This window comes from Melitaea cinxia, chromosome 7 (genome assembly GCF_905220565.1).
Source record: "Melitaea cinxia chromosome 7, ilMelCinx1.1, whole genome shotgun sequence".
Classification (NCBI taxonomy): Eukaryota; Metazoa; Arthropoda; class Insecta; order Lepidoptera; family Nymphalidae; genus Melitaea; species Melitaea cinxia.
The window spans coordinates 15,398,360-15,422,180 of NC_059400.1; the positions used below are offsets into that span (position 1 = coordinate 15,398,360).

Sequence of the window (23,821 nt, forward strand, 5' to 3'; positions counted from 1 at the left end):
TTATCCCGCCATCGGTCGGCTTCTTAAGTTCCAAGGTGGTTGTGGAACCTTGTTATCCCTTAGTCGCCTCTTACGACACCCACGGGAAGAGAGAGGGTGGCTAAATTCTTTAGTGCCGTAGCCACACAGTATATACATATATATTGTTACATATACATATATATAATTAATCTAATATGCTATCTATATGCTATAATTCTAAATATTTTCGTATGTAGAGGCATAATATAGACGAAAATATAATTCTTAAGCTTGAGCTTTTTTTATTACTTTTCATGTATCGATAACCGTATGATATAAAGCAACTAAGCTCGGAGTCTAAAAATTTTCAACATGTTTTATAAGATATTCCTGGTGGTATTAAACAAATAGTTCGACATTCAAGAACGTTAATTGTGCCGTTATCTAAGAAACAAATTTTATCAGTCTACCGAACCGCTAATATATTATCTACAAATCGTTTTCGATAAACTTCGTAAGTCTGTATAACAACGAAGTAATAATACTGATAAATTAATAATGTATATTATGAAAAAAAAAAATATTTATGGTTTCAGTCGGCCGGTAGGTTCCACCGCGACCAACATGGGTAAGTTATAATATAATTATAAATGTTTTGTCATATAAAATTAATACATTGATAACATATTGATAACACAAAAAAAAATTAACAGCGACTTAGACCCTACTTATGTTTTAATATAGGTTTTCAAACATTGTAATTGACTGATGTTAAAAGCAATTTAAAATAAAAAGTAGACAAACTTCACTATCGAAGAGATCTAATATATTCTAATTTTATCAATAATCATAATATTTTAGCCAACAAAATGAAGGTCGCCTTTTTATTTCTCCTCGTGGGTCTAATACACGCTTTACCCAATGAAGACATGCTCGATTTCGAAATGTTGGAATACAGCACCAACATTGACGATCCACAGTACAGACTCCTGGATAATGTGCAACCCATCTACATGTATGTGGACCTAGATGTATACTTGCCAGAGTCTAGATTCAATGGCGTTGTACAAGTGACCGTACAGGTATGTGCATGACTTTTTTCATACTACAAAGGTGGTAAAGAAGCATACGATACGCCTGATGGTAAGTGAAGGTGTAGCCTATGGACGCGTGTAACCAGGAGCATTAAAAGCGCATTGCCGACCTCTCTCGGCAGACCACCCCTCGGAGCTCTTGCTACCCTACTCATCTGCTGCTCTGAAGTTTCTTATTAAAGTTACACAAAACTTTAGAGTATTTTTATTTAAACTGTGAACTTTTGTAAGGTTAACGTACTTTCTCTGTCGAGTTGCTCCAAATTTTCAACAAGATTTTTCCTGTTCGGTCTAACATTAATAAAAAAATTACATGAAAAATATTGTATATTTATAAAGTATTTTAAATTTATTTTAAGAAAAATTCTTTAAAAAATGACAATAAAAAATACTCTGTAGGCTTTTTTAATGTTTTAAATTCAGGTAGTTTTAAATTTAGGCTTTATTTAAATATGCGTATGTTGTATTGCTAAATAGATAAATATGAAATTTGAAGTGCCATCCAAAACATTTTTATTAACATATTTAATGTACGTACTGGAGCCTTTTGTGGCTCTTTTTTTAAGCACGGTTGTCTGTTCATAAATAAAATTTTGTTGCGACAATTTGTAATTAGTATGTTAAATAGAAATATTTTGCCTTATTGAGGTATTTGGGAATGCATGATATGATGAGTAACACCTTAAAATCGTAGAAATTAAGTTAGATTTAGATAATTTATCGAATTAAGGAATTACTATCAAAACGACATGACTTTTTTACCTTTTAAATGAAATTAGAATTAAAATTAAAGTTCAAATTTATTTTATTGCTGAAAATTTGTCAAGCTTCGTTTCATTTATAGATGCGTTAGTGCACCGGTAACAGCTTAAGGCTTACGGCCGTTGCGCTGGCGTTTGCGGGGTTTGATCCCTGGATATGGCTTACATTTGTATTAGCCATACAGATGTTTGCCGAGCACTGGGCGTTTGTGATTGTGTATTGTGTGTTTTTTCTGACCTTCGACAAAGGACTAAATCCTAAATACTAAGTGGAATATTACAGGCTGAAGCGTAAGCTCAAATATTCTTTAAGGAACTCACTTAAAAATGAAGTCTCTTTAGCCTCGGTTATTAAAGACGTAATTAAATCAGCAAATTAAAAGTGAAAAATCTATTCCTTAGTTCAACCCGATGTACAAAATGTCATATGTATTAAAAACAGCAACGGAACCAAAATTGATCTCTAGGGAACGCCAAGCTCTATATTTAGATTTTGATAAGATTTAGTATCCACCTTTAAACAGATTAAATATAATTTCACTATATTAAAATTCTTTCTTTCACTGGCCGTAAAAAGTACACTCAAGTCATAAATAAAAGATTTTTCAAATAAAACATATAACAAAGTGCTCACACAACGACCCGATTTTTACGTGTAAAGCTGGGCTCAATATATATATATATATATATATATATATATATATATATATATATATATATATATATATATATATATTTTTATTCTTAGTATTATGAAAATCCATTTTCGTAAATGTAACAACTGACCGACTTAACGAACGAATGATTTTTTTTTCCGATCCCGAAAATAAGTTATTATATATTTTTCAGGTACGTGAAACACTCCAGCAAATCGTAATGCACCAAAATGTAGTTTCTATTACTGCAGTGAATGTCGTGGATGTAAACAACCAACCGGTCAACCTTCAGTTTCCGAATTCATTCGAAACTGATAGTTATTACCAACTGCTAAAAATTAACTTCGCATCCAATATTACATCTGGTCAATATAATATTACAATTAATTATGTTGGTCAAATTAATGAGAATCCCTATGACCGTGGTTTCTATAAAGGATATTACTTTGTCGGAAATGAAACTCGGTAAGATTATAGATATATGATTTCAAAATATATCGAGGTGCCTTCATAAATAAACTTATTTTATTTTTTTAGGGAATATGCAACGACACAGTTTCAAGCATATCATGCCAGGAAGGCTTTCCCATGCTTCGACGAGCCACAGTTTAAATGTCCATTTGTTATTTCTATAACTCGCGATGCTAATCTTTCGCCTTCATATTCTAATATGGCTATTAATTCCACCGAAACGTGAGTATAAAATTACTCTACAAGCTTGTATGTGATTTCAAGAAATTAAAAAAAAAGTACTGTGTGGCTATGGTACTAAAGAACATAGCCACCCCCTCTCTACCTGTGGATGTCGTAAGAGGCGACTAAGGGATAACATAGTTCCGCTACCACCTTGGAACTTAAAAAGCCGACCGGTGGCGGGGTAACCATCCAACTGCTGGCTTTGAAATACACAGGCCGAAGACGGGCAACAGCGTCTTCGGTGCGACAAAGCCAGTACTGCGGTCACTAACCCGCCTGCCCAGCGTGGTGTCTTTGGGCAAAACACATGAGTTCACGTTATTTTTGACGTAAACTTGTGGAGGCCTTTGTCCAGCAGTGGACTGTATAGGCTTTAATGATAATGATGATGAAAAAAAAGTATTTTTGCTGACACGTTAATGACTAATTTTTAAAATTAAGTATTAGAGCTTGAGATGACTTATTTTAAGATTTACAACAAATGAAGTGTAATATATTTATTATACATAACAAATTAAATGATATGAATCAATTTTTATATGTGCATCGTTAATTATTTTATATTTTATGCAGGGTATCTCCAGGCCGTATTCGTGAAACATTCTTTCCAACTCCCGTAATTTCTTCTTATTTGGTTGCTTTCCACGTCAGCGATTTTGTTGAAACTGATACTTATTCTACATCCGCGGAACCTTTGCGAATCATCTCTCGCCCAGGTCCAACTAATCAACATGGTTATGCTACTACAATGAGTTTTATGATTACATATGCGCTTAGCAGCTATTTTGGTATTTACTACTATGATATGGGTCAAAGAAGTTCCATGAAAAACGATCACATCGCCTTACCTGATTTTCCATCTGGTGCAATGGAAAATTGGGGAATGGTTAACTACAGGTTTGATAAATAATTCTACATTTTATAACGACTAGCTTGTTACATATTTAAGACATTTTTAACTAGTTTTATATTCTTTCAGGGAAGCATACTTGCTTTATGATGAAGAAAATACAAATCTTATCGATCAGATTTTCATATCTATAATTGTTGGACACGAACTAGCGCACAAATGGTTTGGTAATTTAGTGACATGCTTCTGGTGGAGTAACCTGTGGCTCAATGAGTCCTTCGCTAGCTACTTTGAATACTTTGCAGCACACATGGTATATAAACATTTTTGAGTTTATAATTAACTTTATACAATTTTTAATCTGAATGAATGTTCTCCATTTCTTATATATATATATTTTTAAATTTAGTTGACACTAACATACATTTGTTTGTTTGTGCTGGTGGTTGCGGGTTTAATCTCCGCACCTTGTGGGTTGGAGAGCAAGTTAAGCCGTCGGTCCCGGTTGTTATCATGAATACCTGATAGCGATCTTTACTCATAGTAGGAAATTTATCTGTCAACCCGCATTGGAGCAGCGTGGTGAATTAGGCTCTGATCCTTCTCCCAACACGGAAAAGAGGCCTATGCCCAGCAGTAGGATATTACAGGCTGAAGCGTAAGCATAACTATTATTTTCGACACAAAAAATGGATACTAGTAGCTTAAAGACTAACGGCGGAAGCTAATGCCGACGCCGAGCCGATAACAATGAAACTAATGCAGTATTTCTATTAACGGCGATGGTCTTAGAATCAATTGCCTCTCGGAGAACTTATCTCCATATATATATATATATATATATATTTCATCTGTACGTGTGTTCTGACCTAACCTAATTGTTTATAAACGGCGGTTGAATTCGTGTGTAAACTTTCGAGGGTTTGTGGATGATTTGAAAACACAATTGAATCCGTTAAGTGGCGCAGCTGTCGGTGTGTTAGTAAAGAAAAATGCTAGCTGGTATTTCGGCAGGACAATGTCAGTGGGGTTCGCTAGTATTTAAATAAGTTTTGAGATCTAAATTTCATTAATATAATGTTGATCCGCGCTAAATGTAATTTGAATCTCACTCACGACACACATATGCACACAGGAATCATCAATTTTCAAGACGTTGACATACTTTTTTAATTTGAATGAGTTCAAATAATCATTTTAGGTTGAACCAGCACTGGAAATGGACGATCTTTTTGTTGTTAGTGCAGTGCAAAACGCATTAAGTGCTGATGCGAGTGCAGGTGCCACACCTATGAATTGGACAGACGTAGTTAATAACCCCTCGATCGATTCACACTTTAGCACAACAAGTTACGATAAAGGAGCGGCCGTTATTCGAACAATGGAACATTTAGTTGGTCCTTTTACTTTTAGGAATGCTTTAGTAACCTATTTACTGTCCAAGTAAGTAAATAAATGTAATATACGCTAGATTTTCCTATTCAATTTAATAATTTATTCAATAAAATAATAAACATATCTTGTCAGCGCTTACGATATAGCATATCCAGAAGACTTGTACGATGCGTTCAGAAGAGCATGTGCCCTAGACCCTACCTTCGCAACCTCTTATCCTGACGTTGATATTGGCACTGTGTTCGACAGCTGGGTGCAGAACCCAGGGGCGCCTGTAGTGAACGTAGATGTGAATATGTCCACGGGTACAATTAATATAACTCAGGTATTATATGTTTACATATACATATTATTGTTTTAGTTATTTGTTATAATATAATAATTTTGATTGAAAATCGAGCTTCCATAACTAGAACGTTCAAAACTTTAAATTATATTTTTTAAAAGATAATCAAGAAGTCATAAACGAGAAATAACAAAGATACGTGAAAAATTGTCGTTTTTGTACAGGAACGCTTCCAACTCTCCGGTACAGTACCTGATACAATTTGGCACATTCCAATCACATGGACACATAGTGGAAGCCCTAACTTCCAAAATCTAAGACCGAGTTTTGTGTTTTCAAATAAGACCATGATCATCAATAAACCTGCTGGACACCACTGGGTTATATTCAATATTCAACATTCTGGTAAGAAAATATGTAATCGTCATTACAACTGAGACTTGAACTGCAGAAAAAAGGTCAAACTATATTTGTTTGGACTAACATTAATTACTTTTTAAATTTTTATTAGCAATTGTCTATTTGTAACATAGGATTAGTAATTTTACGATCGCAATATTATATTTAAATTCAGTTCAATGTATTTGTATGTTACTTTAGGTTACTATCGAGTTAACTACGACGATCACAATTGGGAAATGATTGCGTCTCAATTACGTAGAAACAAAGATGCGATTCACAAATTAAACCGTGCTCAGGTAGGCTATGATGATAAATAAATGACGTCCCATATGATTTTACCAAAATACATAATTAATTTTTTACCTTACAGATAACAAATGATGTCATGTTTTTCCTGCGAGCCAATAAAATAAGCGTAGAACGTGCATTTGACGTGCTATCTTTCCTTAAGGATGAAAGCGATTATTATGTATGGAATGGTGTTTTATCACAGTTAGACTGGCTCCGACGAAGACTGGAACATTTACCAAGAGCTCATCAAGAATTCGACGTATGTATTTAGTATTTATTGTACGAATACAAATGTATTATTTCAAACTAGTTATTACTACATTAGTAGGAAAATTATGGAACAAAATTTTTATGATGCGCGCGCACACTGTTAGGAAAAAACCGACACCCTGAAGTTAGCTAGTCAACGAAGAACTAGTAAGCAACGTGAAGTTAGCTAGCCAATGACGTATAGCTTCTTACGTGCGTAAATAAGTACAAACATTGTTTTTTTAATAATTTGTATATTCTATATCCGAATGTTATATTTTTGTGTTGTACAGTAGAACAGATATGATTTATAAAACTTTTATTATTTTTAATGTTCTATGTTGCTTCCGTCTATGTCGTAGGACTACTTGTTGGAGCTGTTAGAAGGTGCTGTTCAACAATTAGGTTTCGATCAGAGTTACAATGATACTGCTTCCATAATACAAAGTAGAATGTTAATTATGAATTACGCCTCTCAACTCGGCCACGAAGGAGTCATTAACGACAGTCTTGCGAAATGGAGACGCTTTAGAAACGAATCATCAACATACGTGTAAGGTCTATTTTTATCTTACATCACGTGTTTGTTTGATCTAACGTAAATAGAGTCAAACTTAAAACACTGCTTATTAATATGTTACTTTTGTTTACAGAATTCTTACAAAACTATATTGACTCTACTACGTTAGTATATTAGCAACTTTAATAGCGACAGATCTCTATATCATATCGATTGACTAATGACGATAATATATGATATCGATTGACTAATGACGATAATATATCATATCGATTGACTGATGACGATAATATATCATAGCGATTTGACTCTACCATAACGATCTTTATCATATTATTTTAGGAATTAAACTCATTAGACACATTACACGTATTAATGATATTAAATAAGTGTTTTCATAATACGTTTTACAGATTATAGAGCTGTAGTTGTATCAACAGTAGTAAATAACATTAAGTTCTCGATAGAAAGGGATCGATACATAATAGTATTTAAATTAAGATTTTTCTGGTCGGATAATCTTATATAGATAAATTCAAGTCCCTCTATTTGATCTGAGTGAAAATTCAAGTTATTTCGAAGCAGTTTGACGCTAACGCAAATTATATTTCTAGAGTTCCAAAGAATGCGCGTCGCTACGTTTACTGTACGGGTCTTCGCTACGGAAATAATGAAGACTATAACTTCTTATTCGATAAATATTCCACCTCAGAAAATGCTGCCGATATGGTTGTCATGTTACGTGCCCTTGGTTGTACCAGAGATAATAGTTCTTTAACACAGTAAGCTATAAAACTTTTTTGCTGAAATAATCCATAAATTTTAGGAACGTTTTCAACATTGATTATTATTCACTTTTACAGCTACTTGATTCAATCGATGAGAAACAAAAGGATAAGGGCCCACGATAAAACGAACGCTTTCAACTTTGCTCTTCAGGGTAATAGAGAAAATGTTCCAATTGTTCTCGATTTTCTCTATCAAAATTATCAAGAAATGAGGGAAACGTACGTGTTTTTTTATTCTTTTTAAATACAATTATTTTTATTTTTATTTTACAATAATTCATCATTACAGCCTATACAGTCCACTGCTGGACATAGGCCTTCACAAGTTTACGCCAAAAATAACGTCAACTCATGTGTTTTGCCCATAGTCACCACGCTGGGCAGGCGGGTTGGTGACCGTAGGGCTGGCTTTGTCGCGACGAAGACGCTGCTGCCCGTCTTCAGCCTATGTACATATTTCAAAGCCAACAGTTGGATGGTTATCCCGCTACCGGTCGGCTTTTTAAGTTCCAAGGTGGTAGCGGAACTGTGTTATCCCTTAGTCGCCTCTTACGACACCCACGGGAAGAGAGGGGGTGGCTATATTCTTTAGTACCATAGCCACACAGTACATTTTACAATAATTATATACATACAATTTTCAGATATGGCGGTCAAGCAAGACTTAATGTCTGTATCAACGCTCTTGCGTCTCATTTGACTGATTTTAACCACATAGTCAGCGTAAGTATAAACTAATTATTATATTGATTTTTATAACATCATTATTGGTATAATGAACATATTTTTGAAGTGATTTTTTTTTAGAATCGTCGATAGAATAACTCGCAACGGCCTATCTTCCTACGGATAGGCTTACAAGTTCATTTATTTGCATAAGGCGAAAGCGCTCTTTAGTAACGATTAATATGTTTGATTCAGGTTTTAATGGTACTCTTTATATAGTTCCAGACATGGCTATATGCACAACAGACATCGTTGGGTCCTGCATTCAATTCTGGTATCAACGTCATTAATTCTGCCATGAGTAATCTTCAATGGGCTAACAATGTGGCTTCGGATATATTTGCGACTATTAGAAGTAGAAATGCTTCAACTACTGTTTCCACATCTATAGTTTTATTATTAGTATCATTAGTAGCCCATATGATTAAATAATAATAATTGAACTAAGTATGTAAGTAGTTACTAAGTATGAGATTGAGACTATAATTTGTAAAAGTAATAAAAAATTTATTATTATTTATTTTTTTAAAAATAAATTATTTATGTATAATCTGTGTTTTGAATCTTTTGCATTACTTCATCGTATGGACACTGAGAATTTGCCTGATGCTTTTATTTGTATATGGAAACTTTTGGGATCTTACATGTTATTTAGCGGTTATAGCTACACTTTACGTGTAAAATGAATATTCAGGTCACACAGGTTGTCTTAAATTAAGCCGTGTTACGATTGTCCTTATTAATTCCATTGTTCTTATGAGAAAAATTATGGTTTACACACACAAACACACATTTTTGGTTATTCCGTTTTATATCGTTAAAACATAGTATATGTCATGTCACACAGTGATTACGTAACTTTCTAGAAGTTAACTTTTTTTTGCATTTACATTTATTTATTTTTTTGACTGTGCTAGGATAGAGCAGGAAACACTTGTAAAATATCTGGAATAGTCCAACTAGGGAAGTATCTCGACCTTACGAAAGATCATAGCCAAATCATACTCTGTTAGAATTGTGATTCTGTGGTGGATGGCTCGCCATGAGTTGCTAGAGTTTCTGGGGAGGGTTAAAGACAACGTGATTGCTTTGATACGTTGCAGGCGTCTATTGGCTACGGTAACCACTTACTATCGGGTATTTTGTGTACGCTTCTTTCGTCCTAGATATGTAAATAATATGTACCAGTTCTTTATATATTTATTTTTATTTGGGAAACAAACAGTACAATATAACACAAAGTAAAAAAGAACAGCAACAGGATAGTGCATAAACCAGTCAAGTTTCCACTAACAACTAACACATATAATAAGCAGAGCGCAAATATTAAAACAAAAAAGTTTATAATTAGAAATAAAATATCTAAAACAAGAAACAAAATACAAATACAAAATCAAAATTAAATTAAATTTAATTTAAATCAAATTATTAGATGGTAGTTAAAAGAAATTGGTGTTTTTTTACGTGTAAATGAGATAACGCTGCATTTTTTAACATTTAGAGAAAGCTGATTATCTTCATAATATTTGCATAATTTGTTTAAGTCTTCTTGTAATAGCAAACATTCCGACAGCTCAGATACTTCTAAAAACATTGAAGTCATCTGCAAATAATAATATCGAAGAGTGCTCGAAAACTTTATTAATATCGTTTATAAAGATATTAAAGAGCAACGGACCAAGGTGAGAGCCCTGTGGTACACCAGAAGAAACAGGAGTAAAAGATGAACAAAAGCCTCTTATTGTCACTGCCTGACTTCTGTCCCGAAGATAAGACGATAACCACCTAAATAGGTCACTGTGTATACCAACTTGCTCCAGTTTATTTAAAAGTATGTTATGGGATATTTTATCGTAAGCCTTCGAGAAGTCGGTATACACGACGTCCACCTGGCCACCACCATCCATAGCTTTCAGTACACGATGTTATCGTAGATAATTTTTTCGAACATTTTAGCTATAGCTCATAATTTAGATATCGGCCTATAGTTCTGAACGTTATGTTTATCGCCTGATTTGAATACTGGTACCACGAACGAATGCTTCCAAGTAATAGGCACAGAACCATACCTTAATGACTTATTAAAAAGAAGAAAAATAGGGTGGGCTAATGAGTTATAACAATTCTTTAAAAATATAGGTGGTATATAGTCGGGACCATATCCCTTATTGACATTCAGTGATTTCAAATAATTTTTAACAGTAGATACTGACAAATCTATATGGCCGTTATCCAAACCACCACAGCTATGAGTTTGTTTCTTAAATGTTACATTTGTGGATCCATCGCTGTAAACTGATAAATAATAGTCATTAAACAATGAACATACCTTCTCATCGTCACTAGCAGTTTTGTCTAACCAAAACAGACTGTCAGAAACGCCAGAGTACTCTTCACAAAAGACCAAAAGAGTTTACTGTTGTTGCGTATCCTGACTTTCGTCATATGAATATAATCATCATAGCACTGTACTTGTACTAATTTTTGTCGCTCTCGTAAAAGGACAAATGTGAGGTAATCAGATATCCTATTATAAATCTTCCATTTTTTATGGTATTTTAACTTTTCTGCTATAATTTTTTTAAGGCCGGGGTATACCAAGATGGATAGTTTCCAACAGACCTTATAATCTTAGTGGGAACCATATCAGAGATAACTGAATCTATGGTCTGATAGAAAACATCAACTGCTCGGGATATGTCATGGTCATTAAGAATGTCATACCAATCAACACTTCCCAGAGCAAGGTTAATATCCTTATCTCTTAGTAGTATTCATAATAGTATTCTTTAAGATAACGTTGCTGACTTCGAATACAATGATACCTAATTCGCACCTACTATAAACTACATTTCAAATCACACGACGGTGTTTACGTAGATATTCATACATACTCACACTTCAGCCTATCGCAGTCCACTGCTGGACATAGGCCTCTACAAGTTCACACCAAAAATGGCGTGAACTCATGTGTGTTGCCCATAGTCACCACACGGGTAGTGGGCAGGCGGATTGGTGCCCGCAGGGCTGGCTTTGTCACACCGAAGACACCACTGCTCGTCGTAATATGTATATAGAGATTATTCTTTCTTATTTTCGACCAAATTTGAGTAAAAATTGACTTTAAATTACGAAGAACTAAAATGTTTTTGTTTTTTTTTATTGTTGCCATTATGGTTTTTTTAATATAAAGAAATTAATTTTGTATTTTTATAGATTACCTATATCCGACGCTCAAAAATAAATTTACATTTCTCTAACTTCAAAAATAATTAAGGTTTATTAAACTTTGATTACCCTTAAACTTAAGACTTTAATTGTATTTCCCTAGCAACAAAAATTAGGGGTAAGGGTTAGAAGAAGTAATGAGTACTACTACTAGACTAGCCCGTGTGCGCAGTTTGTAGTGCTTACTGTGCCGGGAGTTGCGGGTTCGATTCTCGCCTGAGTCTGGGTGTAATATTTGTATTTATATATTTATATATCCATTATTTCTATGTATATTTTATAAATAAAAAAATATATAGTTATAACAGTCGACTGTTATCTCTAACACAAGCATTAAGTTGCTTACCATAGGAAGAGACGACCGTGTGTGTATGTTATAAGATATTTATTTATTTATGAGCGAGTTACACAGTGAGTTAATCAGGTAAACTTTCAACTTGTCTATCAGTCGCTCAGCAGGTCAACATCTTTTTAAACGACTTCAAAAAAGAAGAAGATTCTCAGTGGGGGGGGGGTATCATGTGCTCCCATTTTATTGATTATATTATCCGTGTCTCATAATTTAATCGAAATCTGACAAGTACTTTTTTAAGTCACATCTAATAATACGTAATTTACTTGATTATTTTTTCGTCTAATTACGTTTTATTACTTGTCGATGTAATTGAAGTAGATTTTATTTCTTTTACGAGCAAACGCAAATATTTAAGCCCTGATAATACAGAAAAAATATGCAAATTTTTTATAATTACAATTAGGTTCTATCATTTTCCGATAATCATTTAACATCGCATTTATTTATTATTATTATGATTTATTATGATTATTTAAATATAGTTTTTCATCGGTTACATGCTTTTTAATACTAGTACCTGGTTGACCGAGCTCCGCTCGGTATTTTTTAATAAATCGTGAAAGATTAGTAGTAGAAGAGAGAGTTAAAATGATTCGCTGCCGGTTTGGATGAAGTCTTTTTTAACCGACTTCAAAAAAAGGAGGAGGTTACTCAATTCGGCTGAAGGAAACTCAATATATATATATCGCACCTTCGGTGCAACAAAGTCACAATTCAGGACACTTTTTTTGTTATGTCTTTTATTAGGACTTTTTGATAATTTAATACAAGATTTTTAAACTATAGCAAAGAAAGTAAACTATTAATTTTATAAAGATTTCAAACCTACCATAAATAATAATCCAGAAATGAGGAAGTAAAAGCGAAAAAAAAAATATTAAAAGTCCTCTCCTGTAAAATTAAGAAATGAGCTGTTGTGACTTTGTTGCACCGAAGTTGCGATATATATATCACCACATAGTATAAAACAAAGTCGCTTTCTCTGTCCCTATGTCCCTATGTATGCTTAAATCTTTAAAACTTCGCAACGGATTTTGATGCGGTTTTTTTTAATAGATAGAGTGATTGAAGAGGAAGGTTTATATCTATAATAACATGCATTAAATAGTGGAGATATACTGTTATTTTTGAGGTTTCTATTGTGATGTCGTAAATAATTACAATTTTTCCGCTTACATTGCAAACGCAGCCTGAACCCTACGAGATTTATCAAAATAATGTACTAAGTATTATACACATTGAAAAGTTCTACAGAAAACTCCGCTATGGTATATATGTCTATCTCTTATGAATATCCCACAATAAAATTTTTTTGTCATTTACTTCTTACGACAAATAATGGCTAATTTTCAAAGCGATTTTAATCAATACAGCATTAATTCTTATCTAATTAAATACCTTAAATACATTGTTGATTTAATATAGATCTATATGGCCCTTTACAGTATATGATTTAAATAAATATTTTTGAAGATATTATAGATTTAAAAATTGCGGTACGTAGCGTTTGCGGCAGTTCCTGCCGGCTTTTACTCTAAAGTTAACGCGTGCGGGCCACGGGCAGTAATGAATAAAGCAAAACTACTGGATTGATTTTAATCATTTTTTTTTTCAGTGAATGACATAGGCTATAATTATATTTTATACCCGTGCGAAGCCGGAGCGGGTCGCTAGTATATATATTAATGTATGTTCGGGGATAACTTCGTCGTTTATGAAAGAATTTTGATAATTCTTTTTTAGGTGGAAAGAAGATATCCCTGGTGTAGTAGCATGATAATGAAACCAGGATCTGATGATGGGATCCTAGAGAAATCGAGGGAAACTCTTGAAAATCTACATAACTTTACATTAACTACATAATACTTAACATACTACTGGGTGTACTGAATTTGATGATTTTTAACTTAATCGAAAGCCGATATTTATCATGTGGTCATATTTCATCGAGATCTGATTACAACTTTTGGAGTAATCTTTGATAATGCGTATTTCTTGACTATTTTTCCGTGTACCTACATTGTATTACCTGTCGATGTAATTGAAGTCGATTTTTTTTTCGTTTGCCTGCAAACACAATTACTAATAATGAATTAACACAAAATAAAAATAAAAAATAACGATAAATTAAAAATTGATATAAAATACACAATTACAAGATTGAGAGTAATTGCTTCTCAAAACTGATAGGCGCTCCAACAAATCGTGTTTTTTTGGAAATCGTATTTACGAATTACATATTTATAAAATATGAATAATATTTTTTTTACCGACAATAATAAAAAATATAAATAAAAAAAAAATCAAAAATAAAAAACAATTAAAAAATAATAATGATAAAATATGAATAATATTTTTCGATTTTACTGTCATAATAATAAAAAATAAGAACTGCCTATTTAAATAAAAAATAACGAGTGTATTTAGAAAAAAAAAGAAAAGATGAACCATGATCTTCTCGGTTGATCCCGACCGGCCGATTTCCCACCGAGCTATTGCAACTAACTTGACACATGCGAAATTTACCTTCGTATTCTAACGATATTTTTTTCACTCCCTAAAAACAGGGATAAAACGACATTTTCTGAAAATGGATCCTAGCTAGATAGATTTATCTCCCCCGAAACCCCCTATATACTAAATTTTATGAAAATCGTTGGAGCCGTTTCCGAGATCCAGATTATATATATATATATACTAGCTGTGCCCGCGGCTTCGCCCGCGTTGAAATCAGTGTGTCACAAAGTTTTCCCGGCACACTTCCAGTTAAACTCTCATTATAATCGGCTTAGCCGTTCCGTAAACCTTCCTCTTGAACCGCATGAAAATCCGTTCAGTAGATTTTGAGCAAATCGATCACATACACTTTTGGGGACTTTGTTTTATAATACACTAACTGTTGCCCGCGACTACATCCGCGTGGTTATGAAAATATGCATTACTATTAAGATTTTTAACGCATTTTTTTTTATTTCAGTCACTTGAAATGCTTATCACACTGAGTAACTTTTTAAAAGGCACAATTTAGTATAATTTAATACTTGTTTTTATAAAACCTCTTTATACACCACATTTTTAGTTTTATTTTCAGGCTCTATATGTTTCATACAAACTATCAACCCCAATTAAACCCCCTTAGCGTTGGTATATCGCTAAATCTCTCTACTCTACTACTATTATCTACTAACTATAATCTAACTCCCTGCCAAATTTCATCTTTATCCATCCTAGATGGATGGACCTTCCAGCTGTTTTTGGGTTCTCGTGATGAGTGAGTCAGTGACCTTTCTCTTTTATATATATAGATTACGATGTATTATTTGGACACCTCCTCACAATCTATAGAGCATATACTTTAAATTTCAAGTCTCTTACTTCAAAGACATAAAACTTTCATCCAAATTTCCAACCCCCGTTTTATCCCCTTAGGGGTCGAGTTTCGTAAAATTTGTTCTTAGCGGATGTTTACGCTCTATAAGGAACCTACCTATCAAATTTCAAATTTGTAGCTGTTATAGTTTCGGGGATTTCGTGATGAATGAGTCAATGTACCATCCCCCGTTTTAACCCCGAAAGGGAGTTGATTTCTAAAGATACATTGTTTAGAGACCTCCTCACCATCTATGGAGCAAACATTTTAAATTTCAAGTCGTTTACTTCAAAAACATAAGATATTCATACAAACTTGCAACCCCCATTTCACCCCCTTAGGGGTTGAGTTTCGTAAAATTTGTTCTTAGCGGATGTTCAAGCCCTATAAGAAACCTAACTATCAAATGTCAAATTTGTAGCTGTTATAGTTTCGGAGATTTTGTGATGAATGAGTCAATCTACCATCCCCCGTGTTAACCCCAAAAAGGAGTTGATTTCTAAAGATACATTGTTTGGACACCTCCTCACCATCTATAAAGCATACATTTTAAACTTCAAGTCGTTTACTTCAAAAACATAGGACTTTCATGCAAAATTCTAACCCCCCTTTTATCCCCTTAGGGGTCGAGTTTCATAAAATCCGTTCTTAGCGAGTGTCTACGCTCTATAAGAAATCAATCTGCCAAATGTCAAATTTGTAGCTGTTATTGTTTCGGAGATTTCGTGATGAGAGAGTCAACCTACCATCCCCCGTTTCAACCCTAAAAGGGAGGTTATTTTTAAATATACATTATTTGTACACTTTCTCATCATCTATAGAGCATACATTTTAAATTTCAAGTCTCTTACTTCAAAAACATAGGACTTTCATACAAACTTCCAACCCCCGTTTTACCCCTTTAAGGGTCGAGTTTCGTAAAATCAGTTCTTAGTAGATGTCTACGCCTTATAAGGAACCTACCTGTCAAATAACAAATTTGTAGCTCTTATAGTTTCGGAGATTTCATGATGAATGAGTCAATCTACCATCCCCTGTTTTAACCCCAAAAGAGAATTTATTTCTAAAGATAAATTATTTGGATACCTCTTCACCATCTATAGAGTATACATTTTAAATTTCAAGTAGCTTACTTCAAAAACATAGGACTTTCATACAAACTTCCAACCCCCGTTTTACTCCCTTAGGGGTCGAGTTTCGTAAAATCCGTTCTTAGTGGATGTCTACAATCTATAAGGAGCCTACCTGCTAAATTTCAAGTTTGTAAGTGTTATAGTTTTGGAGATCTCGTGATCAGTGAGTCAACCTACGAACCCCCGTTTTAACCCCAAAAAGGAGTTGATTTCTAAATATACATTATTTGGACACTTCCTCACCATCTATAGAGCATACACTTTAAATTTCAAGTCTCTTACTTCAAAAACATAGGACTTTCGTACAAACTTCCAACCCCCGTTTTATCCCCTTAGGGGTCGAGTTTCGTAAAATTTGTTCTTAGCGGATGTTTACGCTCTATAAGGAACCTACCTATCAAACGTCAAGTTTGTAGCTGTTATAGTTTCAGAGATTTCGTGATGAAGAGTCAATGTACCATCCCCCGTTTTAACCCCGAAAGGGAGTTGATTTCTAAAGATACATTGTTTAGAGACCTCCTCACCATCTATGGAGCATACATTTTAAATTTCAAGTCGTTTACTTCAAAAACATAAGATATTCATACAAACTTTCAACCCCCGTTTTACCCCTCTAGTTGTCGAATTTCGTAAAACCCGTTCTTAGCGAATGTTTACGCCCTATAAGGAGCCTATCCGCCAAATTTCAAGTTTTTAGGTGTTATGATTTCGGAGATTACGTGGTGAGTGAGTAAACCTACCATCCCCCATTTTAACCCCAAAAGGGAGTTGATTTCTAAAGATAGATTATTTGGACTCCTTCTCATTATCTATAAGGCATACATTTTAAATTTCAAGTCTCTTACTTCAAAATCATGGGACTTTCATACAAACTTCCAACCCCCGTTTTATCCCCTTAGGGGTTGAATTTCGTAAAATCCGTTCTTAGCGGATGTTTACACTTTATAAGGAGCCTTCCTGCCAAATTTCAAGTTTGTAGGTGTTATAGTTTCGGATATTTCGTGATCAGTGAGTCCACCTACCATCCCCCGTTTTAACCCCAAAAAGGGGTTGATTTCTAAAGATACATTATTTGGACGCCTTTTTATCATCTATAGAGCATACATTTTAAATTTCAAGTCTCTTACTTCAAAAACATATGACTTTCATACAAACTTGCAACCCCCGTTTTACCCCCTTAGGGGTCGAGTTTCGTAAAATCCGTTCTTAGCGGATGCCTACGTCCTATAAGGAGCCTACCTGCCAAATTTCAAGTTTGTAGGTGTTATAGTTTCGGAGATTTTGTGATGAGTGAGTGACCTTTCGCTTTTATATATATTATAGATATATATATATATACAAGAATTGCTCGTTTAATAGTATAAGAGATTAATAATTATAATATCCGAATGGTCTACAAGGCTAGTCAATTGTTATTATAATATTTGATCAAATATATTTATTTTAAAATACTTTACATTAACAATAATAATGATAAGATTAGATTAGAACGAATTTTGATAATAACGATTGATATATGTTTTGAAAAGTAAGATTTTGATGTTAGTTTATTCAAAAACCCCAGCGAAAATGGTATGTAAAATTATTTATAATTTTTTTTAGGTTTAAATTCGACCCACTCAATTACACAATAATGAATATAATTTTTAATAATAAAAAAAAATACTTTTTATATTTAAATACTAGACAATTTAATATAATTTTATTCTATACCTTCATAATTACATATAAATAAAATTGAAATGTCTGTCTGTGATTTCATAGTAACTGTGTTTTACCAACTGTATGTATTTATTTATACGATACTGAAACAATCGTTTTTAAAGCTTTTGTCTGTCTGTCTGTTTTTCTGCTTTTTTGGGATAATTTGCAAAACGGCCGAACCGATTTTATGAGACTTTCATTAGAAGATAGAAAAGGTTATGGAGCAATATGTAGGCTACTTTTTATCCCGAAATTCCTGCAAAATCGGGAAAACCGACTTACCGTACCCGAGTACTTACCGTTCAGATAGAAATGAAATAACCAACCGTTTTTTATTATACACGACAATCTTTGCGAGCAAATCTATTATACATCTATACTAATATTATAAAGTTGAAAAGTTTGTTTGTTTGTTTAAACGCGATATCTCAGAAACTTTTTCCTCAATTTAACGCGGGTGAAACTGTGTAGCACAGCTAGTAATATAATAAATATCTTAAGCTCATATAAACTTAAACGCTAATTGCGATTTACAAAACATCGTCGATGAATAAATAATTTATAATTTTTTTTTGTTGTAATTATTTGTAAACAATAAGTACACATGATTTTTGTTAAAATTCTTAAGCATAAAAATAAAATACTACTATAATTGTGTAATAATATATAAAAAACAATGGCAATAGTAGAATAATTACTCGTCTAGACCAACATTTTGTGTATCAAATAAAATTTTTCAAGATGGCTACTGACATTCCATTCCAGAACTTATATAGACGTTATGACGTCACTTTATATGATAGTCACATTAACTTTGCTATGGTATAGAATGATGGTGTCGTAACCTTAAGTTTCAGACTTTACAAAGTTTATTAAGTCTAATGTATTCGCCTATAATTAAATACTACGACCGATTTTACAATGATCATTTAAGTTAAAAGTTTAGATAATAAATTGTCTTTAGTTATCGAATCTCGGTAAGGCTAGAAAATGACTATAATAGTCTATATTAAGATATACTTTGTAAATTTACTTTTCTAAGTAATCTTGAAGTCTGTTTGAAAAGATTCAGTTTTTCATATTTATTGGATCTATTTCTTTATATTTCATTAATATTTATAATAATGCTTCTGTTCTTAATAATTAAGATAACTTATAATTACCATTATAAATATAATAAAAGTTTAAAAAAACTCATTATTTTTAAAAAATAATAAAAATATATACGTACTTTGAAATTTTTGTTCATTTATACAACAATTAACATAATTCACACTTTCAATGACCTTGATCGTAGCATTGGCAATACCTATAATATAATCCGATAGATAAAGCAACAATCGAAATGATGGATATTTTTTTATCAAATTATGAATTTTAATGACTGTTTTCAAATATAAAGCTGTAAATACTATTGACATGTATAAATGTAGGTATATAGATATATGCGATGACGTATTTTAGAGGATGCTTACTCTTTCTAAGTTGTTCTCTACCACTACGTGTGATTGTATATTTTTTATACAACTAAGTCAGCAAATAAACGCATGGCTCACCTGATGGTAACCGATTACCGTATCTTATAGACGCCGACCCCCAATCCCTCAGGAGCTCTGGTCACCTTATTCACCAAAGGAATACAACACTGCTTGAAAGCAATAATTTTTAAGGAATATGAAGTATTACTATTTTACTCACGTTCGATATTTTCGGATCCAAAACAATATAAAGTGAAAAAAAAGTGTGTGTGTGTGTCAGCTCCGACGCACGACTGGAGTTTACTTCTTCAAATTGACTGTCTAAAGTCGCACAAAAAAGGCTTACTAGCTTAAGAAAAAGATTTATATACAAAAAAAGCTTAGTAGCGTAATAAAAATATTTCTATCATATCAAATGGTAAATAAACGAATCAAATAAACGAAGTCAGTTACAAAAACGTAAAGAGGTCATTTGTTCAGTAGATTTAATATTTGTTTTATACCAGGGGCCTTATATGAAAATCGATTCTTAAGAGTAAACTCCCAAAAACTTTTATTAATAAAAATAAAATAATAACAAAAACATTTTAAGAATAATTGTGTTTGCAGGCAAACGAAGAAAAACCGACTTCAATTATATCGACATGTAATACAACGTAGGTAGACGAAAAAATAGTCAAGTAATTACGCATTATCAAAGATTACTCCAAAAGTTTTAATCAGATCTCGATGAAATTTAAATGTGACCACATGATAAACATCGGCTTTCGATTAAATTAAAAATCATCAAAATCGGTATACCCAGTAAAAATTTATGCGGATTTTCGAGGGTTTCCCTCGATTTCTCTGGAATCCCATCATCAGATCCCGGTTTCCTTATCATGGTACCAAACTAGGAATATTTCCTTTCCAACAAAAAAAAAAAGAATTATCAAAATCGGTCCATAAACGACGGAGTTATCCCCGAACATACATAATATATATATATATACGGTCGAATTGAGTAACCTCCTCCTTTTTTTGAAGTCGGTTAAAAATATAGTAATGACAAGATACAAGAGTTTAAATAAATGTCGTAATCAGTGATAAAAATTTGGAAATAAACTTCATTAAACGATAGCGATTTACATTTTTAATATGCTAACTACGTACTCTAAATAACATTTGAACACATAAAAGGATATGAATACTTTATTAGAATAATTATCAAGATTTTGTTGGAGTTGTACAGAATTAGATTTAAAAAAATATATAATAGATGGATAATCAATATAATAATAATAATAATATTAATACCCGTATTTCCAAATCTATTAAAATCGATTTAGAGCGCGTTTAGTTCTTCTATATGGAAAGCGCGTGTGAATACGTGTTCTGTAATTTTTTCCATGCCTGCTTTTTAACCTTGCTTGTAGTCTAATCATGTCAAAAAAGTGAGTCATCACTGTTACTTAGCTTAGCCACGTTCTTTATCAAATAAAATCGTAGAAAATTAGGACGTGACTCAAATGTGCCAGTTGAACTAAATTCTGTCTTCATACAATGAAACTCTTTTGGTAGGTTAGAAAGCTTGCAGGTGATTTATCAGTACCTTCGAGATTAGGACATTAACTTTGACTTTAAGAGCCCGCAAAGAACAAATAATAGCCAATATCTACAAAAAACTGTGCTGTAACCGGTACACCAAAGCTTTGCCTTAAATATCTTTATGGCTTCTGATGAATTAGTGTGCCAGTCAATTTTTGGGTTTGATGTTTTATAGCTGTTTGATCAATATTCTACTGCGTTGTTTGAAACATTCACGACTATCTGTACAAACATCTATAACCCGAACTACTGATTGTATCATAATTATATATGTTGCCTTTCTTATCCGATGGCATAAAAACTTAATAAAGACGGAAATTACTTCTTACTGGCTTATCAGTATTTTTTTTTCAAGAACTGATATCAATGCTACTTTTAAACTATCAATAATTTGGAAAATCATGCAATTTTTTGATAAATTTAATGGAAATATTTATTTCATCATGCAAAATTTTAACAAAGTTTCAAGCTTCTAACTTCAGAAGTCCATCTAAGTCCATCTTGGACTTCCTTACAAATTTATATTATTACATTTTAGAATTTTCACAAAATCTGAAAAATGTGTTTACTCAGTTTTAATCGTATTCTGAAAAAAAAAACGGTTTAACTTTCAACACCTATTTCATAACTTTAAGGGTAGGGTCGATTGGCTATAAATGCTGAAAAACAAATTTATTAATTTTTAGTTAGCAGTCAAAAAATTAAAGTTCATGCTTCTAATTTAAAAAAACGACAGACTTGTCATATAAAGTTTCCACCACTATTTCACTTTCTTAGAGGTATAATTTTTTAAAATCTGTTCTGAGGTGACGTCTATTAACTAAAAACTGTATGTGTGTGTTTGTACCTTAAAAAGGAAGGACTGTCATAGCGAATCTCGAGCGCCCTTAGACCAAATTAATCTGGTCAAATCACAAAATCCGTTATGAGCGGACGATTTTTAGTTTGTAGCACAAATAATGAAGGACTTTTGTAAGAAACTTTGAGGCACCCCCCCCCCCACACAAAATCCGTTCTTACTGGACTTTTACTAATTATAAACTATCTTAGAGTCTTCTCTTTTTCTGGTAGCGGAAACCGTTTTAGGAAGGTACTGAGCGAGACAGCATTACGCGGTTGGTCTGGCCAGAGGTATCTGACACGCTACCACCTCAGTTACAGAACGTTAATCCTGTTCTGTTGAAAAATCAGTCTTTAGTGGATGCCCCTCTAGTGAATTTCATTTTTATGCGTGCAGCGATTTTTGAGATTTTGTGATAATGACTCAACGATTTTATACATTTAGATTAAACTACGTCATTTGTAATTTTCTAATAACATTTTTTTATTAAAGGTTGTTCGCTGGTATACCTTCATATTAGGGGCAGCTCTCTTGCAGAGCCTGTCAGCTTTGAGCCCCATACCGATACCTGAAGATGAGTGGGTGGACTATTGGAGAATGATGCGAAACCCAGCATATCGCCTGCCCACCACCACGCGACCATCCCGATACGTAGTCAGTTTGACTCCGTATTTTGATGTTGTTACTCCTCCTATCCAACCATTTACTTTTGACGGTGAAGCCTCTATATACATAAGGCCCACAGTGGCGAACGTTAGTGAAATCGTTATGCATTGTTACGACCTTACAATTCACTCTTTAAACGTCACTTTAAATAATCAATCAATAAGTCTCGCTAATAATACATTTGAATGTGAGCCAGTTTACAGTTTCTTAAGAATTCGTACTACTGAATATTTACAAATGGATACGGAGTACGTTGTATCAGTGAATTATACTGGTCGTCTCCAAGACGATATGCGAGGATTCTATAGAAGTTACTACAGAGATTCTACTGGACCAAGGTAAATTTATACAAACATACTCGTAAGATTTTTCCAAATAATTCAGTCGTGAATTTAGTTGGATTTCTTGAAGAAAAATTAGTAATGAAATGCTTTAACTTCTCAGCCTTTGAATCGTCTTAATCCATAAAAAATATTTAGTTTTTTTACTAAAAGAACCTAAATTAAAGATGGCGGAAGTTTTTTTAAGGAAAAAAATGGTTTTGCCTATCAACTATATCCAATTTTTAAATACTAAGATGGACAAGTATGTAGTTTATCTTTTAAAATTTATTCTACTAGGCGAAGCATCGTATAGTCTATTTTTATTGTCATTGTAGTTTATGAAATCAAGGTTATACGATTCTGAAAGAGATCTGATCTGAGATAAATGTTTAGCTTTTACAGAAATAAATCAAATTATTAGCTTAATTTACAATTCAAAATAATTATAAATTAAAGCAGAC

General features: G+C 32.9%; 1 protein-coding gene across 1 annotated transcript in view; it reads left to right on the forward strand.

Annotated features, from left to right (window-relative positions):
- Positions 1-585: 585 nt before the first annotated feature.
- The window catches only part of LOC123654906, a 41,352-nt gene continuing 18,116 nt past the window's right edge, over positions 586-23,821 (forward strand). The window contains exons 1-5 of the mRNA XM_045590762.1: positions 586-589; positions 823-1,043; positions 2,666-2,937; positions 3,010-3,165; positions 3,742-4,065. Of these exons, the coding sequence (XP_045446718.1) occupies positions 586-589; positions 823-1,043; positions 2,666-2,937; positions 3,010-3,165; positions 3,742-4,065 (977 nt within the window). The remainder of the gene's footprint in view (positions 590-822; positions 1,044-2,665; positions 2,938-3,009; positions 3,166-3,741; positions 4,066-23,821) is intronic.